Source organism: Thamnophis sirtalis, unplaced genomic scaffold (genome assembly GCF_051295495.1).
Source record: "Thamnophis sirtalis isolate CommonGarterSnake01/CBP01778 unplaced genomic scaffold, rThaSir2_p1.2 scaffold_2, whole genome shotgun sequence".
Taxonomy (NCBI): Eukaryota; Metazoa; Chordata; class Lepidosauria; order Squamata; family Natricidae; genus Thamnophis; species Thamnophis sirtalis.
The window spans coordinates 51,781,455-51,806,845 of record NW_028261382.1 but is presented as its reverse complement, the minus strand read 5'-3'; the positions used below and the strand labels follow the sequence as shown (position 1 = coordinate 51,806,845).

The window sequence follows — 25,391 nt, the reverse complement described above, 5'->3', positions numbered from 1 at the left end:
TCTCTGATCTTGGCGGTTGGCTTGTAGACTCTTCAAGACCCAACTAGTTACATCATCAGTATTCAACTAATCATGTCCAGCTACGTGAGGGCTACACAAATACCTGGAGGTCTCCAGACCTAGTCAGAGAGCTCAACTGGGTTCTCCTCCCGGTTCAGATGCTTAAGTTGGCGCCCACAAAATGGAGACCCTTCCACTCAGCCACAACTGCAGCCATCTTGTTCTTCAGGATTCCTGTCCACACCATCTTCGACAGCCACCCCAAAGGGGGAGTCAGCGCCCATCACCCTGTCTCATGACTCCAAGTACCTGGCTACCGTTGGAGCCGAAGAGGTGCAGGTAAAGGAGAAGGATTTTCTAGAGTGTCTTAAATGTTTTGGAGGGAGGGGAGTTGGGAGGCAAGGGAGGTTCGGAATCTCTGTTCTGACCGAGGCTTTCCAAGAGCATGAAGCAAACTCCTGGTCCCGACAAAAATCCCTTTTAGGAATTGGCTGTGAATTCTGCTCATTCCCATCTTGCAAAGTTTTTCGAGGGAGGATTTACGGTCACAGACCTTCTCTGGCTCGGAGAGCTGCCAGGCCGATCTCTGCAGAACTTGGCAAGGAGCCTCGGAGAATCACGAGCCAATTAAGTGAACTAATAGTCTCCTGCAAACTCCACTCCCCTTTTGCTTTATTCCCTCTGGGAGGGGCTCTTCATTGCCCACTTGTGGCCTTACTCCCAAGTCGACTCCTGTTCTTTTAGCTGTTCCCTTCGTCTGGCAACACACTGGGAACAGGCTCCAACTGTTCTTCTGCCTCACTGACGTCCGACTCCGAAGGCAGCTGATAACTGTCAGACGGCCCTGGCCCCCTCTCTGCCTCCGACACAGAGCCCTCCTCCGAGCCTTCCCCAGACTCCAGGACTGGCCCAGGTTCCTCCCCAACCCTCCTCACTCTCCGAATCCGCTGCCAGCTCCGTTAGCCGCTGGCGGGCCACAACAGCCTGTGGCTAGGAACACCAGTCTCCTTGGTCATTTAGAAACGCAATCTGTCCTCTTGCCCGCCCACCCACCCACCCACCATCCTCCGGGATTGGGCGGCTTATAAATCTAATAAATAAATAAAATAAAATAAAATCCATGGTGTTTTCCTCCTTATCTCAGAAAGTTGCAATTTGGAAGTGGACCACTCTGGACACCAAGCCTTTCTGCAGTGTGGAGATCCCACCTGAATTTGGATTCCAGGTGAGACCTTCGGATTGTGGGCCGTGGAAGAGTCACGCAGCGGTTATTAAGATTTATTTTTAATTTTTTTTTTACCCTGTGCAAAATTTGGTCGGGCATAAATACGAGTTTGTGGGGCCGAGGAAGGTGGATAAACTTTTGACTCATAGCCGGGGTTTTTTTCTTCTAAAACATTCTTTTGACCAAATTAGCATTTGCTTCGTTCTAGCTGTGGTTTTTTCCCCCCACTCCTGAAATTCTCCTGTTTCAAAAGTTTTATTTCTTTTAAGGCAAACATTTCATCATTCCTCAATCAGTAAGACATCGAAGTACAATTTTTTGTATGTCAAAATAATTCTAGTTTACCACCAAATTCTTGTCTAGCCTAATATATACCCCTCCCTCCCCCCCAACCCCCCTCCTCCTCCCCCCCCCGACTTCCCAGAACCCGTACACGGTATGGATTTCTAACAAACACAGTCTAAAATCTATTGAGAAAAAAAAGAAATAAAAAAAATTAATAACATTCTACATTGACCTTAGCTTCTTCTTGCTGAACCAACTTTAAACAATTTAAATCATTTCTGATCTTAAGCATAGGCTAACTGGAGTTTCTTGGTCCCGTATTTATTTTGTATATAGTCAATCCATTTTTTCCAGTCTCGTTTATATCTCTCATTTGAGTGATCTTTTAAGATATGCCGATATTTTAGCCATCTCGGCTAAGTTTGTGACTTTCAATGCCCATTCTTGAGTTGTAGGCAAGTCTTCCTTCTTCCAATATTGCGCCACCAACAGTCTTGCTGCCGTTATTAGGTGCAGAATCAAGTTAGTCTCTACCACTGTAAAGTCAGTACATATACCTAGTAAAAATAACTGAGGAGTAAACTTTATCCTTTTTTAAAAAATATTTTGCATAACCCACCATATTTTTATCCAGAATGCCTTAACCTTTTGGCAGGTCCACCATATATGAAAATATGTAGCATCGAGAGACATTTAGGCTGTAAGTTCTCCAACATTTAGGCTGTAAGTTCGGATACATAGAAGCCAGCTTTTTAGGATCTAAATGCCATCTATAGAACATCTTATAAAAATTTTCTCTCAGGTTTTGAGCTTGTGTGAATTTCACATTTGTTACCCAGTTTCTTTCCCATGTATCCAACATTATTGGTTCTTCAATATTTTGGGCCCACTTTATCATACAATCTTTAACTAATTCTGTTTCCCACTCCTGAAATTCCCGAAGCGGCGAAAGTAAGCAATGTTTCAACACAGCCGCCGTTTTCACTCCCCAAACGTTCCGGGATGCATCCCATAAATTGCACCCCCCGATGGCAAAATGCTTCATTTATGGATCTGATTTTCTTCTCCTTTTTCAAATAAGTTTTTTATTTATTTATTTTCACTTTCATACAAATAACCGCCTGTATACCATTGCACCGTAACCAACGCTGTTTTGTATTATTCAATATTATATCAATTCCTCTTAACCATCAACTTGCTCTTCTGTTTTCCATACACCGTATTTATACCCCATCCCAGTGGTTCCCAAACTTGGCAACTTTAAGACTTGTGGACTTCAACTCCCAGAATTCTCCAGCCTGGCTGGAGAATTCTGGGAGTTGAAGTCCACAAGTCTTAAAGCTGCCAAGTTTGGGAACCACTGTCCTATCCCATCGCTTTCTTGCCTCCTCGGCCTCTCTCCTCCTCCTCCCTACCTCCTTTCTTCCCCCTATCATCCTTCTCTTCTCTACTTCCCCTCCCTCTCTCCTTCTCCTCTCTGATTTCCTTCTAGCTGACCCACGAGATATTGGCAGGGGAGGAAAAACTCCCTCCCCATCGGCTCTCTGCCTTCCTCTTAAGCTTTTTTCCAGCGTTATTGTGGCAGGAATGGAAAAAGCAGTAAATGGCGAGCTTTAAAAGCCATCTTCTGCCCGGGTGGGTTTGATGCCCCCAAAGTTTTTTATACCTTCAGTCGGAATTGCTAAAGGCTCGGGAAGCGAAACTGGGTTGTGTGTTGTGTGTCCGGGTACGAAATGCAGTTTTGATGGGGATGCTCCGGATTTTGCCTTTCTTTCAGAACTACATTGAGTTCAGCATCCAAACTGCGAAGGAGTTGGTGAGCAACAGCAAAACTCAAGTTGTCTTCTACTTATGGGTGAGTAAAAGTGAGTGAGCAACTGGGACACACACACCCAACCCTGCTCTCTTTGGGTATCTTACTCAAAGACCTACCTTCTTAAACCTGCATCTTCCATGGATGTTCCCAAATTCCCAGCGAGCAGGGTCGACGGTTAGAAGTCCTTGATGGTCTGCTTCTGTCAGCTCCTCTCCATTTATTAATCAGGAAAGAAAGACCATGAGACTCCATGCGTAGAAATCAAATGTACTTTTACTAATTAAAAATGATTAAAGGCAATGCATAGCGAAGTCTGATTAATTAGGCGTGAAAGCAGTTGATATATAGAATAGCCCATTCCCCACCCCTTGGCATCACAGTCCCAGCCCAATCATAAGTCTTCCAAGTGTCAGGTGTGAGATAACTTCAAAAGGCATCACGAAGATGGAATGTCGGTGCCGTTAGTCCAGGCGGGAAATACCCACGCATGCGCAGTCCGATCAGTCGATGAACTCCAGAACTTTCCTCCAGCACAATGAGTAACCCCTCCCAAATACCATGCCCTCCCTCCCCGTTTCATGGCAACTGAAGCGACAGCAAAGCAGAAGCTGACATCTTCAGGCTCTGAAGGATGAGGTCCAGGAAAGGTGTCCTTGGGTCTTCCATATCTTGGAGAGCAGAGGGAGATGCCTTCTAAAGGAGTTGATTGAACATTTAGAGCAGTGGTTCGCGACCTTAAGACTCGTGAACTTCAACTCCCAGAATGCCCACATGTTGGCTGGGGAATTCTGGGAGTTGAAGTCCACAAGTCTTAAGGTTGGACAGCTTTGATTGAGAGGCTTCTCCCTCTCTTCTTTCTGTGTCTCCCCAGGAGGATAACACTCTGCTCTACAGTGCTCCCCTCTTGACAGACAAGGTAAGTCCATGTCTCCCAAACTCTACTTGAGGCTGCGAAATGCTTGTGATGGAGGGTGTTCTTTGCGGTATCTCATTGTAGGGGTAACAAATGTGTGAAGGTGGTTTAAAGACCCCTGGAAGCCAAGATCACCTTCTGCTCCTCCTTCCTCCTCTCTTCCTCCTTCTCCTTGTTTTTCTCTTCCCTCCTCCTCCTCTTCTCCTTCTTCTTCTCCTCCCTCTTCTCCTCATTCCTCCTCCTCTTCCTCTTCTCCTCCTCCTTCCTCCTCCTCCTCCTTCCTCTTCTTCCATCTCTCCTCCTCCTCCTCTTCTTCTTCCTCTACCTCCTCCTCTTCTCCTCCTCCTTCTTCTTCCTCTTTCTCTTCTTCCTCCTCTCCTCCTCCTCCTTCTTCCTCTTCTTCCTTCTCCTCTCCTCCTACTCTTCTTCCTCTACCTCCTCCTCTCCTCCTCCTCCTTATTCTTCCTCTTTCTCTTCTTCCTCCTCTCCTCCTCCTCTTCTTCTTCTACCTCCTCCTCTTCTCCTCCTCCTCCTCCTCCTTCCTCTTCTTCCTTCTCCTCTCCTCCTCCTCCTCTTCTTCCTCTACCTCCTCCTCTCCTCCTCCTCCTTATTCTTCCACTTTCTCTTCTTCCCTTTCCTCTCCTCCTCCTCCTCCTTGCTTAGGAACAGAAATGTTGGGCTCGATTGTGGCCATAAACCAAGGACCCCTGTGTGTATATCTGGTAGGAATTGCAGGCCCAGTTTTTTTGGCGTAGGTGTTTTAGAGCCTGATTCCTGGATCGGTGATCCCCCCCCCTGCAGACGTTCAACAAGGCGGTTGGATTCTTCAGCCAATCCCGTTTCCATTTCCGTACTTCCCAAGCGTTGACCGGCACCTCGGAGGGGAAGCTGGTGGTCTGGGACACCATTTGCACGCCGTTGGAAAACGTGTGCGACCGTCTGTACAACATGAAATCCATCAAGCTGGTGCATCTACAGAAAGACGCCATCACCCTCCTGGTCATCATGGACGAGTAAGCGGGTCACGACTTCATAAGTGGAGGAATTACCCTGAACCCAGAGGGGAGGGGGAAAAAACGGTGGTAGGGTTTTAAAATGCTATTTTCCTCTTTTGGCCACCAGAGGGTGCTGCGGCTAAGCTCAACATCCCAAGTTTGCACCCATTCTGCGTTTTTGGAGAGCAGGAGACCCAGTTAAAAACGCTGCTCGGTGCAATTCGCAAAACTTGAGTTTTTAATTTTGTTTTTCAAACTCCAGCACCCCAAACAGGCATTGCTTGAAGGCAGGCCCACCTCGAGAACCCGGCAGGGTTAAGGACCACTCAAATGAGAGATATAAACGAGACTGGAAAAAATGGATTGACTATACACAAAGCAAATATGGGACTAAGAAACTCCAGATAGCCTATGCTTAAGATTAGGAATAAGTTAAATTGTTTAAACTTTGGGTAACAGCAAGAAGCTGAGTTCAACGTAGAGATCTTATTGACTCTTTTTTTCCCCTTTAATTTCCAAATTTTAGACTGTGTTTGTTAAAAAGCTATACCGTGTACGGGCTCTGGGAAGTCGGGGGGGGGGGGGGGGAGGGAAGGGAGGTGGGGTCTTAGGGGGGAGGGGGGAAATACAGTACATGTTAGATTTTAAAATAACACGATTGCACTTGTATACTGTTGCTCTTTAACTCTAGTGTTAAAATAAGACAAGCTGAATATATTGATAGATAGCAGAGATACACCGAAGGGAGGAGTAGAGCGAAAGAAGAAAGAGGGGTAGAGAGGGTGGGAGAGAGGAATGGAGGGAGGGTGAGAAGGAAGGGAGGGAGTGTATTGGGAGAGAGGAGTGATAGAGGGGGAAGGGAAGTAGGATAGAGGGCAACGATGGAGGGAAGAAGGAAAGTTGGAGGGGGGCGAAAGAAAGGGTGTATGGTGGGTCGAAGTGGTGTATTGGGTTTGTATTTTGGGGGGTATTGTTGACAAGAGGGAGGGCTGTGTTTATTGTTCAATGTTATATGCCCCAGTTATGCACAGTATATATGTGACTGTACGAAATGAAATGAAAATAAAACATATTTACCAAAAAAAAAAGAAGAAAAAAAAGTAAAAAAAAAAAATAGAAAATGAAAATAAAAGAGAACCCGGCAGGCTGGGAAGGAGAAACACACACACACACACACAAAAACACAGATACACACACACTCACACACTCACACACACACACACACACACACACTGATTTCTTTATCCTTCGGTCTTCTTCCCAGGTTGTTTGTGACCTGCGACGTCAGAGGTCACATTAAATTCTACGACGGGGACTTGCAGATGGTGCACTGGTACAGCCAGTTCAAACTGGGACCCATCCGCTCTTTCTCCTTCTCCAAAAAACCCGCCTCTCCTGAAGACGTCACCAAGTACCCCGAATCGTCCACCTTGTCCGGCAATTTCTTCATTATTAGGTGAACTAACTTACTGCCTTGCAGAGATTTAAAAAAAAAAAAAAACGTTGGCCACGATGGGGGAGGGGGTTTGAATGAATGGAACGCGCGCCCCCTCCCTCCCCGCCCCCCCACTGCAGGCTGGGGGGAAAGAACGCAAATTTCCTTTAGGGGTTTTGGGGGGGGGTTCCAAAATTTGCAACCTTTTGCTCCCCCGGGGCAGGAATTTCATCCTGGCAACTGCGGACGCCGTAGTGGTTCACGTCAAGACGGAGGGAACTCAAGTCACCAAGTGCCTGGAGGAACCCAAGGACGCGGTTCACACCATCGCCTGCCACCCTTGCAAACCTCTGTTGGCCAAGGGCAGCTATTGTGGCCTTCTGAAAGTCTGGAGCTACCTCCTCAACAAATACCTCGTCAGCCGAATCTTTAAAGGCGAAAGCATCAGCTGCCTCTGTTACAATCACGACGGTAATCGCCCGTCCTTCTCGTATTTTTGTGGCCAGGGTGCCAAGGAACACATTCGTAGCAGGCAAACTCCTCAAAGAACAATTATCTTGGGACATATTGGGCCCAAGCTGGTTAAAAACCAACCCTGGGTATTCCAGATGTTTTCACCCGATTAAAAGTGAAAGTTCGTCCCTTTCTCGAAACGCTCGTGGTCCAATCGGGATACTGCTGTCTGTGGTTGCTAGGTGACTTCAGTCCCCTCCTTCCGAGCACCTGCAGGAACGACCTTGGTTCCCAAGAGAAAGTATTTTGCTTTGGCTACCACACCCTAACTATCTCTATTCCCACCCCTCCCTATCCTAAAGCTTCCGGGTTGACATTTGTGTAGTTGGAAGTAGCTCGCAGCACTCCCGAGCTCCATTTTCACTGGCGGAGGCACCGCGGGCCGGTCCGCTGTTTCCAGGGCCGGTCCGCGGGCCAGATGCCAGCACTGGATCCGTCCCCCGGGTCTTTTTTTATTATTATTAAGTTTTTTATTTTTTTCCATTTTCATGTCACATAATCACATGTATACTTTTACATAGCCAACATCATATTGTATTATTAAATGTTCACATCAATTCATCTTGATTACATCAGTTCCTCTTGTCCTCAACGCCCCAAAAAGATTAACACCCCTTATTAGCTCTTCTACTCTCCATACACCTCTTTCTTCTACCTCTCTCTTACTTCCTATCTTCCCTCCATCTTCCTTTCCTACTCCTCTTCCCCTTCCTTTCTCCTTCTCCTCTTTCTACATTCCACTCCTCCTTATCCTCATCCTCCTCATCTTCCCCCCTTACCCTCTCTCCTATCCCTCTCTTCCCACCTTTCTTCTCCCTTCTGCTTCCCACTCTTCCTCTCATTGGTGTATTTCCGCTTCCATACTACTCTACTTCCCCTTCCTTTCTCCTTCTCCTCTCTCCCCTTACCACTCCTCCTTATAAACCTCATCTTCCCCCTTCACCCTCTCTCCTATCCCTCTCTTCCTATCTTTCTTCTCTCCTCTACTTCCGACTCTTCTACATCCTGTCTTCCCTCCATCATTTTCTACTCTACTTCCCCTTCCTTTCTCCTTCTCCTCTCTCCCCTTACCACTCCTCCTTATACACCTCATCTTCCCCCTTCACCCTCTCTCCTATCCCTCTCTTCCTATCTTTCTTCTCTCCTCTACTTCCGACTCTTCTACATGCTGTCTTCCCTCCATCATTTTCTATTCTACTTCCCCTTCCTTTCTCCTTCTCCTCTCTCTACATTCCACTCCTCCTTATCCTCCTCATCTTCCCCCCCTTACCCTCTCTCCTATCCCTCTCTTCCTATCTTTCTTCTCTCCTCTACTTCCGACTCTTCTACATCCTGTCTTCCCTCCATCATTTTCTACTCTTCTTCCCCTTCCTTTCTCCTTCTCCTCTCTCCCCTTACCACTCCTCCTTATACACCTCATCTTCCCCCTTCACCCTCTCTCCTGTCCCTCTCTTCCTATCTTTCTTCTCTCCTCTACTTCCCACTCTTGACACCTGTGGTTGATGAGGACGGTCCTGGCTTATGAACAAACAGTGTCTCCATAATCTCCAGAAACTTCCCGTATTTTGGACCAACTGTTTTGGGTTTGTTTTTTTTTTAACGTCCATCTTAGGTTCTTTGCTTGCTGTCGGCTTTCGGAATGGAAGTCTTTATATCCTGGATTCCATATCGTTGGAAAACGACCATCCAGAACCTTTCCAATACTCGAAAAGATCCATCACTATCATGAGCTTTTCCCACGATTCTGAATATCTCGCCACAGCCGTGAGTAGCGAAGCTCTTTCTCCGTGACCCTGTCCCGCTTCTGCCCCCTACGGGCCACCCCTAGTTCTCGGTATAACCTCCTGGTTCATTTTCCAGGAGGTCGGCAGCTTGGCGGTTCGAATCCCTAGCGCTGCGTAACGGAGCGGGGCTCCCGTGACTTGTCCCAGGTTCTGCCAACCTAGCCATTCGAAAGCAAGTAGAAAAATAGGCACCACCTTTGGTGGGAAGGGAACAGCCTTCCGTGCTCCTTTGGCGTTGAGTCGAGGTGGCACAGTGGTTAGGGTGCAGTACTGCAAGGCCACTTCAGCTGACTGCTATCTGCAGTTCGGCGGTTCAAATCTCACCGGCTCAAGGTCGACTCAGCCTTCCATCCTTCCGAGGTGGGTGAAATGAGGACCCAGACTGTGGGAGCGATATGCTGACTCTGTAAACCGCTTAGAGAGGGCTGAAAGCCCTATGAAGCGGTATATAAGTCTAACTGCTATTGCTATTGCTATTGCTATTGCTATCTATCTATCTATCTATCTATCATCTATCTATCTATCTATCTCTATATCTCTGTCTTCTGAAAGTGTGTTTCCTTAAAAACTGGCAACTTGAAAAACCTATTTTTCAAAGAAAAAGCAAGCAAAGGGGGAGATTCAACCACCCCCCCCCAAAAAAAGAAACCACATAATAGTAAGGAGAGGAGGAGAAGAGGGAAAATCCTGGGGAAAGGTACTAGAATAATAAAAGGAAACACCCTGAAAAAAAAGATGGAACAATCACAAAAACAGGAAAAAGAAGAAGTTAGGGGGAGAAGAAGGAAAAGAATTAAAACTGGGATTTTTTGGAGCCCAAGAGAAAATGCCCAAAAGGGAAAGAAAGGGAAAAAGAATTACGTTAGTAGAACTAAAGAGAATAGTAGTAAGAGTGTTATGGTTGTGCTACTAATTAAGAAATAAAGAAATTATAGTACCTTGTTAACTGTAGGAAAAACTGAAATAAATGCGCTCTAGGTTTAAATTGAATTAGAGGATATACGCTGTTTGTAGCAAAATCTATCAATGGAGAAAATAAGAAGGTGGCACAGTGGTTAGGGTGCAGCACTGCAGGCCACTTCAGCTGACTGTTATCTGCAGTTCAGCGGTTCTAATCTCACCGGCTCAAGGTTGACTCAGCCTTCCATCCTTCCGAGGTGGGTGAAATGAGGACCCAGACTGTGGGGGCGATATGCTGACTCTGTGGGGCTGAAAGCCCTATGAAGCGGTATATAAGTCGAACTGCTAACTGCTAAAACAAGAAAATGGAAATTTGGTGGAACTGTGAAGGGGCAGTCGAAGAGATTGTTTATGTAGTAAGAAAAAATGAGCACAAAGATGAAAAATAATGGAAGAGAATAATTTGGCTGAAGGTGAAAATAAAACTATGAAAGACCCAGGTGACACTTTGTTCCTATAATAGGTATAATTTGTATTAATTTAAAAAAAAAAAAACTTGAAAAAAAAAACCTGTGTGAACTTCGATAACTGGTTTTCTTTTCTGCTCGATTTTTCTCGTCTTTTAGGATGAAAACATCTCGTTGAACCTTTACAAAAAAGTTGTCGTGGAGGAAAAGATAGGCTGGGAGAGGCTGGCTGCCCTCCACTCCCACTACAAGCCGATTCGGACCCTTCTTTTTGGGGTACACCTAGATAGTAGTGAACCACGGCTCTTAAGTCTTGGAGAAGACCGGCTCTTGGTAAGTCCACCTCAGAGGTGGGTTCCTACCGGTTCGCACCGGTTCAGTAGAACCGGTTCGTCAAATCTACCGAACCTGTTAGAAGAGGTTCCACCAGTGGACCCAGAAAGCAGGCCACACACCTACAGAAGAGGTTCCAAATTTTTTTGAAACCCACCACTGCCAAACACACACACACACACACAGATAAAGAGAAAGAAAGGAAGAAAGAAAGAAATAAAAAAAGAAAAAAGAAAGAAAAAGTGAGAGAGATGAAAGAAAAAAAGGAAAAAGGGACAGAGAGACAAAAGAAAGGAGAGAGAGAGAAAGAAAGAAAGAAAGAAAGGAAGGAAGAAAGAAAGAAAGGAAAAAAGAAAAAAAGAAAAAGTGAGAGAGAGATGAAAAAAAGGAAAAAGGGACAGAGAGACAAAAGAAAGGAGAGAGAGAGAGAGAAAGAAAGAAAGAAAGGAAGAAAGAAAGAAAGAAAAAAGAAAAAAGAAAGAAAAAGTGAGAGAGAGAGATGAAAGAAAAAAAGGAAAAAGGGACAGAGAGACAAAAGAAAGGAGAGAGAGAGAAAGAAAGAAAGGAAGGAAGGAAGAAAGAAAGGAAGAAAGAAAAAAGAAAGAAAAAGTGAGAGAGAGAGATGAAAGAAAAAAAGGAAAAAGGGACAGAGAGACAAAAGAAAGGAGAGAGAGAGAGAAAGAAAGAAAGGAAGGAAGGAAGAAAGAAAGGAAGAAAGAAAAAAGAAAGAAAAAGAGAGAGAGAGATGAAAGAAAAAAAGGAAAAAGGGACAGAGAGACAAAAGAAAGGCGAGAGAGAGAGAGAGAGAGAGAGAGAGAGAGAGAGAGAGAGAAAGAAAGAAAGAAAGAAAGAAAACACATGGCCGGCAAGCCACTCCCACCAGGTCACATGGCTGGCAAGCCACTCCCACAAAAGAGGCCACACCCACAGAGTAGGTTCGGGAAAATTTTGAAACCCACCACTGGTGCACCTGGTAAAAACGGGCTACCTGACTGGAGTCTCTCCACCTGGAATAGTTTCAGGACCAACAAACCTTGGTAGTTGTGCCTTCAGAACAACGTAGGTTGGCCAAAGGAGAAAGGTGGGTCAAGAAGGCCAGATGCGAATCAGGAGTATTCTGGATCTGTAGTGAGAGGTGGCCACCAAGTCCCAACCTCAACCGGAAGACTCGATTGGCTTTGGAGTTGAAAGGTACAAGCAGCCAACACTTGGCTCAACATGTTGGCCAACTCAGTTGGGTCACTCGTGGTCCATTTGCCTAACCGATAGTTAGACCCAGTCGTGCCACTCTGGAACACCTCTGGAACAATCAAGAAAACACTTGACGAAGGAAGGGAAGAAGGAAGGAAAGGAGGGGAGGGAGGAAGTAGAGAATGGAGGGACGAAGGAATGGAAAGGAGTGGAGGGCAGAAGAGAGAGGAAGAGAAGAAGATATAGTAGGAGAGGAAGAAGTGTGGAGGAGAGGTAAGGGAAGAAGAAAGAGGTAAGGGAAGGTGGGTGGAAGGGAGAGAAAAAGAAGAAGAGGAGGGAGGAAGAGAAAGAAAGAGAAGGAGAAGGTAGGAAGGAGAAGAAAAAGGGTAGGAGTAGGGAAGAGGTAAGGGAAGGAAGAAGGGGACGGAGGAAGGAAGGAAGTAGAGAAGGAAGGGAGGGAGAAAAGAAAAGAAAGAGAAAATAAGGTGATATGTGGAGGAGAGGTAGGGGAAGAAGAAAGAGGTAGTGAGAGGTGGGTGGGAGGGAGAGAAAGAGAAGGAGGGGAGGGAGGAAGAGAGAAAAGAGAGGGTAGGAAGGAGAAGACAGCGGGTAGGAGTAGGGGAGAAGTAAGGGAAGGAAGAAGGGGAAGGAGAAGAGAAAGGAAGGAAGTAGAGAAGGAAGGGAGGGAGAAAAGAAAAGAAAGAGAAAATAAGGTGGTGTCATAGCAGGTGCGAAGGATGGTAAAAGAGCCGAGGTGGCGCAGTGTTTAAATGCAGCACTGCAGGCTACTGCTAGATCAGCAGTTCAGCGGTTCAAATCTCACCGGCTCAGGGTTGACTCAGCCTTCCATCCTTCCGAGGTGGGTAAAATGAGGACCCGGATTGTTGGGGGCAATATGCTGACTCTGTAAACCGCTTAGAGCAGGCTGAAAGTCCTATGAAGCGGTATATAAGTCTACTGCTATTGCTATTGCTATAAACAATACATTCCAAATTATACCTTATAACCTTTTAAATGGAATAATAATAATAATATAAGAATGGCAAAGAAAAAGAATAACTATGTGAATGTATACCTATAACTGTATGTAAGAGAATAAATGACAGTAAAAATATAAAGCATAATATAGGTAAATAATATTTGGTCATAAGTAGCTAAGTATAAATAAATAAAGAATTTATTTATAAATCTATTAAAGTTGATAAAGGAGGAGAACCTTGTGGCTTAGTGGTTAACACAACTGCTTAATATGTAATACAGCCCAGGTTCAAATCCCAGTAAGGGTATGGCTAGCTGATGAGAGCTAAATAGCTTGAAATAGATCTATACTAGTCTCCCTTTATTTATTTATCAGCACAAATGCAACACAAATAAAGAATTGTACATACAAATGGATAACGAACAAGGAGATTATGAACGCAAGATAGAAATGCATAGTAGGGAAAACACTAACTGCAAAGAAACTGAACTGCTGTATGATATATGATGGAACTTCTTGTTCCTACGTTGTTTTTATGTGTTTGTTTCTGTTGATGTGCTTATGTGTTTAAAATAAAAATTTATTTAAAAAAACAAAAACACAAAAAGAAAACACTTGACGGTGCGATGGCTGGATCCGCGTTGCTTGGTCTCCTTCTCAGGTGGAATACGACTTGGCCCATACCGTCAAAGATGAGCTGGTGGTGATCCGGAGAGACCGGATTGAGCAGAGCGCCGTCCCCACGTACATCGCTTGGTATCCCCCAATCACAACCGAGTACTTTTTCCTCACTGCCAACGATCACTACAAAATGAAGCTTTACAACGTGACCACCAAGTTGTGCAGGTAAGTTCGCTGGGGAAAGTCCCCGGGGCGAGTGGGTGTCTGCAAAGAGTCAGGCTCCGGCCTGTAAGGAGGTGGGAATGGACTAGGAGTGGGAGACACACACACATACACACACCCCTCAGTCACAGACACACAGTGAGTAACTTTGGGCCGGCGTCCCCCTCTGGGCAATAGACACCCCCCCTCACCATGGGGTTGTCGTCGTTGTGATTTGGGGAAGAAAGAGAGCTGGGTTTCTGAGGAAAAGCAGAAACTGGGATTTCTGAAGAAAAGGTGAACTATAATTGGGTTGGTTGGTTAGGTTGGTCGGTCGGTTGATCGGTCGGACGGACGGACGGTCAGTCGGTCAGTTGGATGGGATGGTTGATGGGATGGTTGGTGGGATGGATGGATGGATGGATGGATGGATGGATGGATGGATGGATGGTTGGGTTGGTTGGTCGGTTGGTCGGTTGATCGGTCGGTCGGACGGATGGACGGACAGTCGGTCAGTTGGATGGATGGATGGTTGATGGGATGGTTGGTGGGATGGATGGATGGATGGATGGATGGTTGGGTTGGTTGGTTGGTTGGTTGGTTGGTCGGTCGGTCTTCCAATATCTCAGGGGCTGCCCCAAAGAAGAGGCAGTCAAGCTATTCTCCAAGGGACCTGAGTGTAGAACAAGAAGCAATGGATGGAAACTAATCAAGGAGAGAAGCAACTTAGAACTAAGGAGAAACTTCCTGACAGTGAGAACAATTAATTAGTGGAACAGAAATTGCCTCCAGAGGTTGTGAATGCTCCAACACTGGAAGTCTTTAAGAAGATGCTGGATAGCCATTTGTCTGAAACCGTATAAGGTTTCCTCCCTAGGCAGGGGGTTGGACTAGAAGTCCTCCAAGATCCCATCCAACTCTGCTATTCTATCCTAAATGATGATGTAAAGAATGGTTGCAGGAACTGGGTATGTCTATTTTAATGAAAAGAAGGACCAGGGGAGACATGATAGCAGTCTTCCGATATCTCAGGGGCTGCCCCAAAGAAGAGGGAGTCAAGCTATTCTCCAAGGCACCTGAGGGTAGAACAAGAAGCAATGGGTGGAAACTAATCAAGAAGAGAAGCAACTTAGAACTAAGGAGAAATTTCCTGACAGTGAGAACAATTAATCAAGTTGCCTCCAGAAGTTGTGAATGCCCCAACACTAGAAGTCTTTAAGAAGATGTTGGATAACCATTTGTCTGAAACCGTATAGGGTTTCCTGCCTAGGCAGGGGGTTGGACTAGAAGACCTCCAAGGTCCCTTCCGACTCTGCTATTGTATTGTATTGTATTAAATATTATGGATACTAGAGCGATTTTCAGTTCAGATTGGGGGCCAGCTCAGATAGTCCTGCTTTATCAAATCCAAGGCTACCGACCATGACTTAGTCAAGGTTCTAACCTGGGACGGTAAGGCAGCAGAGCCGATGGGAGAAGGGCCTGGGCTTGATATGAGCTGGTTGGGCTTGTCAAAGTTTTTTCACGACGTGCTTCTCGTAGGAAGACAGCTTTGGGACCCACCTACGGTTCTCCTCTGGGGAAGTTTGTCGTCCTTCCGTTGGGCGAGGACCAGGATCCGCAGAAGCGCTACCTGGCCTACATCACAAAGGAAAAGGTACAGGGAAGGGACACAGTGGTGTTGTGGTCCACCAGTGGCCAGCCGATTCAGAGAGTGAGGAGGGTTGGGGAGGAACCTGGGCCAGTCCTGGAGTCTGGGGAAGGCTCGGAGGAGGGCTCTGTGTCGGAGGCAGAGAGGGGGCCAGGGCCGTCCGACAGTTATCAGCTGCCTTCAGAGTCGGACATCAGTGAGGCAGAAGAACAGCTGGAGCCTGTTCCCAGTGTGCGCATGCGCAGAGTTGCCAGGAGAAGGGAACAGCTAAAACAACAGGGGTCGACTTGGGAGTAAACCACAGGTGGACGGTGAATGGCCCCTCCCAGAGGGAATAAAAGAGGAGCGACAGGGGAGTGGAGTTTGCAGGAAACAATTAGTTTGCCTAATTGGTTCGTGACTCTCCGAGAATCCTTGCCAAGTTCTGCAGATCTCCACCTGGCAGCTCTCCAAGCCAGATGAGGTCTGTGACTATAAATCCTCCCTTGAAAGACTTTGCTGGATATAAATGAGCAGAATTTGCAGTCAATTAATAAAAGGGGTTTTGGTCAATACCAGGAGTTTGCTTCATGCTCTTGGGAAGAACAGAAGGTACCATTCCTTTGTGGACTTCAAATTCCTCCAGGCAGGTTCTCTCTCCCATCTTCTTCTCCTCTAGGTTGGCCTGCAGATCCTACCCGTCGATGGAAACCCGCACAAGTCCTCGGCGTTCATCTGCCACCCTGCAGGGGTCTCCGACCTCACCTGCTCCTACACCGGACGCTACCTCTTCACGGCGGGGGGCAGCGACTCAACGGTGATGAAGTGGGACGTGAACCTCGAGTGAGTAGTTGAGGGCAGGGATGTAAACCTTGACCGGCTGGGGAATTCTGGAAGTTGAAGCCCACCCATCTTCAGGTTGCCAGAAACACCAGAGCTGGAGGTTAGGTTAGGTTAAGTTAGGTTCTGATATCTCAGGGGCTGCCCCAAAGAAGAGGGAGTCAAGCTATTCTCCAAAGCACCTGAGGGCAGGGCAGGAAGTGATGGGTGGAAACTAATCAAGGAGAGAAGCAACTTAGAACCGAGGAGAAATTTCCTGACAGTGAGAACAATGAACCAGTGGAACAGAAGTTGCCTCCAGAAGTTGTGAATGCCCCAACACTGGAGGTTTTTAAGAAGATGTTGGATAAACCATTTGTCTGAAGTGGTGTAGGGTTTCCTGCCTAAGCAGGGGGTTGGACTAGAAGACCTTCAAGGTCCCTTCCAACTCTGTTATTCTATTCTGTTCTATTCTATTCTATTCTATTTTATTCTATTCTATTCTACTCTATTCTATTGTTTTATTCCTGTTCTGTTCTGTTCTGTTCTACTCTACTCTACTCTATTGTTCTGTTCCTATTCTATTCTATTCTATTCTACTTTATTCTATTGTTCTATTCCTGTTCTGTTCTGTTCTGCTCTGCTCTACTCTACTCTACTCTACTCTACTCTATTGTTCTATTCCTATTCCTATTCTATTCTATTGTTCTATTCCTATTCTGTTCTGTTCTGTTCTGTTCTGTTCTACTCTACTCTATACTCCACTCCACTCCACTCTACTCTACTCCATTGCTCTATTCCTATTCCTATTCTATTCTATTCTATTGTTCTATTCCTATTCTGTTCTGTTCTGTTCTACTCTACTCTACTCTACTTTATTGTTCTATTCCTATTCCTATTCCTATTCCTATTCCTATTCCTATTCCTATTCCTATTCCTATTCCTATTCTATTCTATTCTATTCTGTTGTTCTATTCCTATTCTGTTCTGTTCTGTTCTCCTCTCCTCTATTGTTCTATTCCTATTCCTATTCCTATTCCTATTCCTATTCCTATTCCTATTCCTATTCCTATTCCTATTCCTATTCCTATTCTATTCTATTCTATTCTATTCTATTCTATTCTATTCTATTCTATTCTATTGTTCTATTCCTATTCTGTTCTGTTCTGTTCTCCTCTCCTCTCTATTGTTCTATTCCTATTCCTATTCTATTCTATTCTATTCTATTCTGTTGTTCTATTCCTATTCTGTTCTGTTCTGTTCTGTTCTCCTCTCCTCTATTGTTCTATTCCTATTCCTATTCCTATTCCTATTCCTATTCCTATTCCTATTCCTATTCTATTCTATTCTATTCTATTCTATTCTATTGTTCTATTCCTATTCTGTTCTGTTCTGTTCTGTTCTCCTCTCCTCTCTATTGTTCTATTCCTATTCCTATTCCTATTCCTATTCTATTCTATTCTATTCTATTCTATTCTATTCTATTCTATTCTGTTGTTCTATTCCTATTCTGTTCTGTTCTGTTCTCCTCTCCTCTATTGTTCTATTCCTATTCCTATTCCTATTCCTATTCCTATTCCTATTCCTATTCCTATTCCTATTCCTATTCCTATTCTATTCTATTCTATTCTATTCTATTCTATTCTATTCTGTTGTTCTATTCCTATTCTGTTCTGTTCTGTTCTGTTCTCCTCTCCTCTATTGTTCTATTCCTATTCCTATTCCTATTCCTATTCCTATTCCTATTCCTATTCCTATTCTATTCTATTCTATTCTATTCTGTTGTTCTATTCCTATTCTGTTCTGTTCTGTTCTGTTCTGTTCTCCTCTCCTCTATTGTTCTATTCCTATTCCTATTCCTATTCCTATTCCTATTCCTATTCCTATTCCTATTCTATTCTATTCTATTCTATTGTTCTATTCCTATTCTGTTCTGTTCTGTTCTACTCTACTCTACTCTACTCTACTTTATTGTTCTATTCCTATTCCTATTCCTATTCCTATTCCTATTCCTATTCTATTCTATTCTATTCTATTCTATTCTATTCTATTCTATTCTATTCTATTCTATTCTATTCTGTTGTTCTATTCCTATTCTGTTCTGTTCTGTTCTCCTCTCCTCTATTGTTCTATTCCTATTCCTATTCCTATTCCTATTCCTATTCTATTCTATTCTATTCTATTCTATTCTGTTGTTCTATTCCTATTCTGTTCTGTTCTGTTCTGTTCTCCTCTCCTCTATTGTTCTATTCCTATTCCTATTCCTATTCCTATTCCTATTCCTATTCCTATTCCTATTCCTATTCCTATTCCTATTCCTATTCCTATTCCTATTCTATTCTATTCTATTCTATTCTATTCTATTCTATTCTATTGTTCTATTCCTATTCTGTTCTGTTCTGTTCTACTCTACTCTACTCTACTTTATTGTTCTATTCCTATTCCTATTCCTATTCCTATTCCTATTCCTATTCCTATTCCTATTCCTATTCCTATTCCTATTCCTATTCCTATTCCTATTCCTATTCTATTCTATTCTATTCTGTTGTTCTATTCCTATTCTGTTCTGTTCTGTTCTGTTCTGTTCTGTTCTCCTCTCCTCTATTGTTCTATTCCTATTCCTATTCCTATTCCTATTCCTATTCCTATTCCTATTCCTATTCCTATTCCTATTCCTATTCTATTCTATTCTATTCTATTCTATTGTTCTATTCCTATTCTGTTCTGTTCTGTTCTACTCTACTCTACTCTACTCTACTTTATTGTTCTATTCCTATTCCTATTCCTATTCCTATTCCTATTCCTATTCCTATTCTATTCTATTCTATTCTATTCTATTCTATTCTATTCTATTCTATTCTGTTGTTCTATTCCTATTCTGTTCTGTTCTGTTCTGTTCTCCTCTCCTCTATTGTTCTATTCCTATTCCTATTCCTATTCCTATTCTATTCTATTCTATTCTATTCTATTCTATTCTATTCTATTCTATTCTATTCTATTCTATTCTGTTGTTCTATTCCTATTCTGTTCTGTTCTGTTCTGTTCTCCTCTCCTCTATTGTTCTATTCCTATTCCTATTCCTATTCCTATTCCTATTCCTATTCCTATTCCTATTCCTATTCCTATTCTATTCTATTCTATTCTATTCTATTCTATTCTATTGTTCTATTCCTATTCTGTTCTGTTCTGTTCTACTCTACTCTACTCTACTTTATTGTTCTATTCCTATTCCTATTCCTATTCCTATTCCTATTCCTATTCCTATTCTATTCTATTCTATTCTATTCTGTTGTTCTATTCCTATTCTGTTCTGTTCTGTTCTGTTCTCCTCTCCTCTATTGTTCTATTCCTATTCCTATTCCTATTCCTATTCTATTCTATTGTTCTATTCCTGTTCTGTTCTGTTCTGTTCTACTCTACTCTATACTCCACTGCACTGCACTGCACTGCACTGCACTGCACTGCACTCTACTCTACTCTACTCTACTCTACTCTACTCTACTCTACTCTACTCTACTCTACTCTACTCTACTCTACTTTATTGTTCTATTCCTATTCCTATTCCTATTCTATTCTATTCTATCCTATTTTATTCTGTTGTTCTATTCCTATTCTGTTCTGTTCTGTTCTGTTCTCCTCTCCTCTATTGTTCTATTCCTATTCCTATTCCTATTCTATTCTATTGTTCTATTCCTGTTCTGTTCTGTTCTGTTCTACTCTACTCTATACTCCACTCCACTGCACTGCACTGCACTGCACTGCACTGCACTGCACTGCACTCTACTCTACTCTACTCTACTCTACTCTACTCTACTCTCCTCTCCTCTATTGTTCTATTCCTATTCCTATTCCTATTCCTATTCTATTCTATTCTATTCTATTCTATTCTATTCTATTCTATTCTATTCTATTCTATTCTATTCTATTCTATTCTATTCTATTCTATTCTATTCTATTCTATTCTATTCTATTCTATTCTATTCTATTGTTGTATTCCTATTCTATTCTATTGTTCTATTCCTATTCTATTCTATTCTGTTCTGTTCTGTTCTGTTCTGTTCTGTTCTACTCTACTCTACTCTACTCTACTCTATTCTGTGAGGTTTTCTCAGTTCCTCCAAGGTGTGTGGGGGGGGGAGCATTGATTTCCTTCTGGCCGAGGGGAGGCAGGTGAGGACCCAAGCCCCTCCCTGCAGGCCCTTCTGACCGGGGACCCCCCCCTTCTCCCCTGCCTCCTTCTCCAGCGCTCTGGATGCCGCTGTCTTCCTGGGAGGCAAAGACCTGATCCCGTTTTACAACCTGTTGGAAGGAGGCAGAGACGGCGCCTTTTTCAAGGTAAAATCACCTCAAGTTTGGCATTCCGGTTAACGGCCCAAAAAGACACCCCAGGACGACAGCGGCCGTAAAAAATAGAGGGAAAATATACGGTTTTATTTTATTTTTTTTATTTATTTTGTAAAATAAAAACCTTTCAGAGGATGGGGGGAAAAGAGACCCCAGAACAGCATTTCTCAACCTTGGTGACTTGAAGTCCTGTGGACCTCAACTCCCAGAATCCCCCAGCCAGCACAGCTGGCTGGGGGAATTCTGGGAGTTGAAGTCCACAAGACTTAAAGCCCCCAAGGTTGAGAAACACTGCACTAGAGGCTGATGGAGACAGAACTCCAAGCCAAATGTTGTATTACAGGCAGTCCTCGACTTACAACGTTCATTTTAGTGACCGTTTGAACTTACAGCAGCCCTGGAAAAACGGGACTTACGCACCGCTTTCCAGACAATCCTTACGGCCTCCTCGTGGCTCGCGTGATCAAAATCCAGCCACTGGGCAACTGACTCACATTTATGACGGTTGCAGGGTCCCGTTGTGTGTGTGGGGGGTCACCTTTAGCGGCCTCCCGATGAGCAAAGCCCGTGGGGAAGCGGGATTCACTTAACGCCCGCGTGGCTAACTTAAGTGAGGCGCTTGTGGCAACTGTGGCAAGGAAGGTCGTAAGACAGGGAAACTGCTCACTTTTAAGAACCGTCTCGCTTAGCGACGGGACGTTTTGGGGCTGAATTGTGGCCGTCGGCCCTGGGCTGCCTCTCTTTTGCACGCTGTTGTTGCCACGCTCAAAATCCTCTGCACACGTTCAGGAGCTGGAAGACTATTTTTACTACGCCCAGCTGGTCCATCAAGGCATTGACACCATGGAACCTAGGAAAGTCTCCACTTACATCCCCTTGGAGCAGCTGCCCTTCGTGATCCGGGCGATGGGGTTTTACCCCTCCGAGGACCAGGTCAGTGGGTTTTCAGGGGCAGGGGGCGGGGAGGGTTTTCAGGGGGTGGGTGGGGAGCAGGGGTATGTTGCTTCCAGCAGTACTGCCAAAAATGTTGGCATTTAGTCATGCTGGCCACCCTCGCGCATATGTGCTAGTCGTTCCCGACTCTCGGGAGCGCTGCTCATCTCCGTTTCAAAGCCGAAGAGCCAGCGCTGTCCGAAGACGTCTCCGTGGTCATGTGGCCGGCATGATAGCAATAGCAGTTAGACTTATATACCGCTTCATAGGGCTTTCAGCCCTCTCTAAGCGGTTTACAGAGTCAGCATATCGCCCCCACAGTCTGGGTCCTCATTTCACCCACCTCGGAAGGATGGAAGGCTGAGTCAACCTTGACCCAGTGAGATTAGAACCGCTGAGCTGCAGATAACAGTCAGCTGAAGTGGCCTGCAGTACTGCACCGTAACCACTGCGCCACCTCGACTCAACGCCAAAGGCGCACGGAAGGCTGTTCGCTTCCCACCAAAGGTGGTGCCTATTTTTCTACTTGCTTTCGAACGGCTAGGTTGGCAGAAGCTGGGACGAGTCACGGGAGCTCGCTCCGTTACGCGGCGCTAGGGATTCGAACCGCCGAACTGCCGACCTTTCCGATCGACACGCTCAGCGTCGTAGCCCCCCGAGCCGCCGCATCCCAAAATAAAATGAGCAGCGAATAAAATCTCATCGGGGAGTCTTAGCAGCCCCCATCCCACCAGACCAGGTTTTGGAAGATTTCTCGGAGCTGATGGCAGCTCTCGTTCCTCCTCTCAGATCGAAGACATGCTGAACGAAGTCAAATTCAGCGAGTTCCTGGACACCGGGAAGCAGGTCACTCAGATTAATTTGGGGGACTTCATCAAGCTGTACGTTAACCACCGACCGGCCTTCGGCCTGGCCTCGAAGGAAATTCAGCAGGCCTTCGAAATTTTGGGCTACGAGAACCAGGACCAGGAAGCCACCATCAGCCGAGATGACCTCCTCCTGTTGCTGCAGCACAAAGGTCGGTGTGTGTGTGTGTGTGTGCGCGCGCGCGTGCGTGTGCGCCTGCATGGACGTCGTGCATGTGAAACCGTGGGACACGTTGTTGATTTTGATCGTTTGAGGTGACCGATTGATTTCTCGTTTTCCTCGAGCAGGAGAGCATTTCTCCGAAGAAGAATTGGCCGAGTACCTCACCACGCTTCTGGGCTTCAACCCCGAGGGCGGCCGTGTGGAGGCCGGCAGCTATGACCCCACAGGTGCTGAACCACAAACCCGCTTGCAAAAATGGGGAATCCTTTGCGCTTTGTGGCTGTTGTTGCGGCCCGCCAGCGGCTAGCAGAGCTGGCAGCAGATCCGGAGAGTGAGGAGGGTTGGGGAGGAACCTGGGCCAGTCCTGGAGTCTGGGGAAGGCTCTGCGGAAGGCTCTGTGTCGGAGGCAGAGAGGGGGCCAGGGACGTCCGATTGCCTTTGGAGTCAGATGTCAGCGAGGCAGCGAGGAACAGCTGGAGCCTGTTCCCAGTGTGTTGCCAGACGAAGGGAACAGCTAAAAGAACAGGGGTCGACTTGGGAGTAAGGCCAGAGGTGGACGGTGAATGGCCCCTCCCAGAGGAAGTAAAAGAGGAGCGAAATACATTTAGGGCGAAACAAGAGATCAAATTGTAGGGAAACCCAACCAGGCGAATCTAAATGAATGTTAAAAGCCCCCAAAAACAGGCCATTTCCCCCTAGATAAAACTCAGGGTACAAAGCAGTACTTGTCCACTGTTAAAAATAAAGTTGGACTCAACTTTTTTGAGGAAAGAAACCTGCTTTTCTTGGCATGCTACGGCATTGGCTTCCTACTACTTCCTTGCGGATTCTCCGCCTAATTTTCAAGTTCATCTTAGAGCCCGGGGATCGCTTAGTGGTCTCCTATCCAAGTACCTGGGGGGGGGGGCGAGGAAAGGACGGAAATATGTCCCTATTGGGATCTTCTCCCTCTCTCTGTCTTTCTCTCCTTCCCAGGAATATGAGAATAGCTGCATTGCAATTAAAGGGCAAAAAAATAATCAATTCAATGGGTTCCACCACAAAACCGCGGTAGACTAAAGCGCGCTCGACAAAAGCGCGTACCTGACGTCATCACAGTGCGACGAAAACATCACGCTGTGAGCGGTAAACTTAAAATTAAAGCGAAAACCTTACCCTAACCCTCCCAAACCTAACCCTAAACCTAACCCTAACCCTTAACCTAACCCTTAACCTAACGCTAAACCTAACCCTAACCCTAACCCTAAACCTAAACCTAACCCTAACCCTAAACCTAACCCTAAACCTAAGCCTTAACCTAACGCTAAACCTAACCCTAACCCTAACCCTAACCCTAACCCTAAACCTAAACCTAACCCTAACCCTTAACCTAACCCTTAACCTAACGCTAAACCTAACCCTAACCCTAAACCTAACCCTAACCCTTAACCTAACCCTAAACCTAACCCTAAACCTAACCCTAAACCTAAGCCTTAACCTAACCCTAAACCTAACCCTAAATCTAACCCTAACCCTTAACCTAACCCTTAACCTAACGCTAAACCTAACCCTTAACCTAACCCTAAACCTAACCCTAAACCTAACCCTAAACCTAACCCTAAACCTAACCCTTAACCTAACCCTAAACCTAACCCTAACCCTTAACCTAACCCTAAACCTAACCCTAAACCTAACCCTAAACCTAACCCTAAACCTAACCCTAACCCTAAACCTAACCCTAAACCTAACCCTTAACCTAACCCTAAACCTAACCCTTAACCTAACGCTAAACCTAACGCTAACCCTTAACCTAACCCTAAACCTAACCCTAACGCTTAACGTAACCCTAACCCTAACCCTAAACCTAACCCTTACCTTTACGTGAATCGGCTTGCTTTAAAATCGCTTTTTAAAATCTCCGCGGTCGTATTTGTCGCGCTGCTGGTGACGTCAGGTACGCGCTTTAATCGGGCGCGCTTTGGTGGACCGCGGTTTTGTCGTGCCACGAATTCAATGTAGCTTTGATCTTGTAGATTCCTTGCGTGGTTCCCAAAAATCCTAGCGTCCTCCGTTCTCTTTCGCAGGTTCAGAGGACATAATTGAGGAAGAAATCCCCGAGGAAGTGACGGCTGCTTACTTCACAAAGGAAGTCCTGGCCTTACCCGTGCCGGAACCCACGGAGGTGGCAACGGAGACGCAAACCTCGGACGAGGCCACGAATAGCAGTTTATTGTCGCTGAAGACTTCGTGATTTACATCCTCGGTCTCGTTTTTTCCGCCTTGGATTGTTGTCTTCCATCCTCAGATTTACGACTTGTTATTTTTTTTTTGAAAAACAACCGTTTTGGTTTCAATGGGAACGGAAAATAAAAGTTGTTGGTATTCGTTTGCTTTTTTTAAAGGAAAAAAAAACCGGTCGTTGCAGACTTTGTATTTATAAACCTTGGGAAGTTCTTGTCACTCATCCGAAGTGAGAAGTGCCGATGCAGATCTTTTCCCAGATCTTTTGACATGTGGTCCTCAACTTAACAGCGATTCACTTACTGGCCGTTTAAAGTTATAATGGTCCTGAAAAAAGTGGCTTAGGACCAGTCCTCACAGTTACGACTATTATAGCATTCCCACAGATCAAAATTTGGATGGATCCCTCCCTCCCTCCCTATCTATCTATCTATCATTAGTTCTATCTATCTATCAATAGTTCTACCTATCATTAGCTATATCTATATCTCTCATTAGCTCTATCTATCTATCTATCTATCTATCTATCAATCATTAGCTCTATCTATCTATCTATCTATCTATCTAATCTCTTATATCTCTATCTATCTATCTATCTATCTATCTATCTATCTATCTATCTATCTATCTATCTATCTATCTATCATTAGTTCTATCTATCAATAGTTCTACCTATCATTAGCTATATCTATATCTCTCATTAGCTCTATCTATCTATCTATCTATCAATCAATCATTAGCTCTATCTATCTATCTAT

At 44.9% G+C, this 25,391-nt stretch overlaps 1 protein-coding gene across 1 annotated transcript in view; it reads left to right on the top strand.

Annotated features, from left to right (window-relative positions):
- Positions 1 to 24,984, top strand: part of CFAP251 (cilia and flagella associated protein 251) — a 30,434-nt gene extending 5,450 nt beyond the window's left edge. Inside the window, 18 exon segments of the mRNA XM_087703472.1 lie at positions 230 to 281; positions 283 to 339; positions 1,145 to 1,225; positions 3,288 to 3,365; positions 4,198 to 4,242; positions 5,041 to 5,252; positions 6,499 to 6,690; positions 6,893 to 7,140; positions 8,795 to 8,946; positions 10,493 to 10,666; positions 13,498 to 13,682; positions 15,201 to 15,315; positions 15,968 to 16,131; positions 20,352 to 20,442; positions 21,241 to 21,384; positions 22,174 to 22,402; positions 22,539 to 22,640; positions 24,477 to 24,984. Of these exon segments, the coding sequence (XP_087559598.1) occupies positions 230 to 281; positions 283 to 339; positions 1,145 to 1,225; positions 3,288 to 3,365; positions 4,198 to 4,242; positions 5,041 to 5,252; positions 6,499 to 6,690; positions 6,893 to 7,140; positions 8,795 to 8,946; positions 10,493 to 10,666; positions 13,498 to 13,682; positions 15,201 to 15,315; positions 15,968 to 16,131; positions 20,352 to 20,442; positions 21,241 to 21,384; positions 22,174 to 22,402; positions 22,539 to 22,640; positions 24,477 to 24,643 (2,488 nt within the window). The 3' untranslated portion in view covers positions 24,644 to 24,984.
- The last annotated feature ends 407 nt before the right edge of the window (positions 24,985 to 25,391 follow it).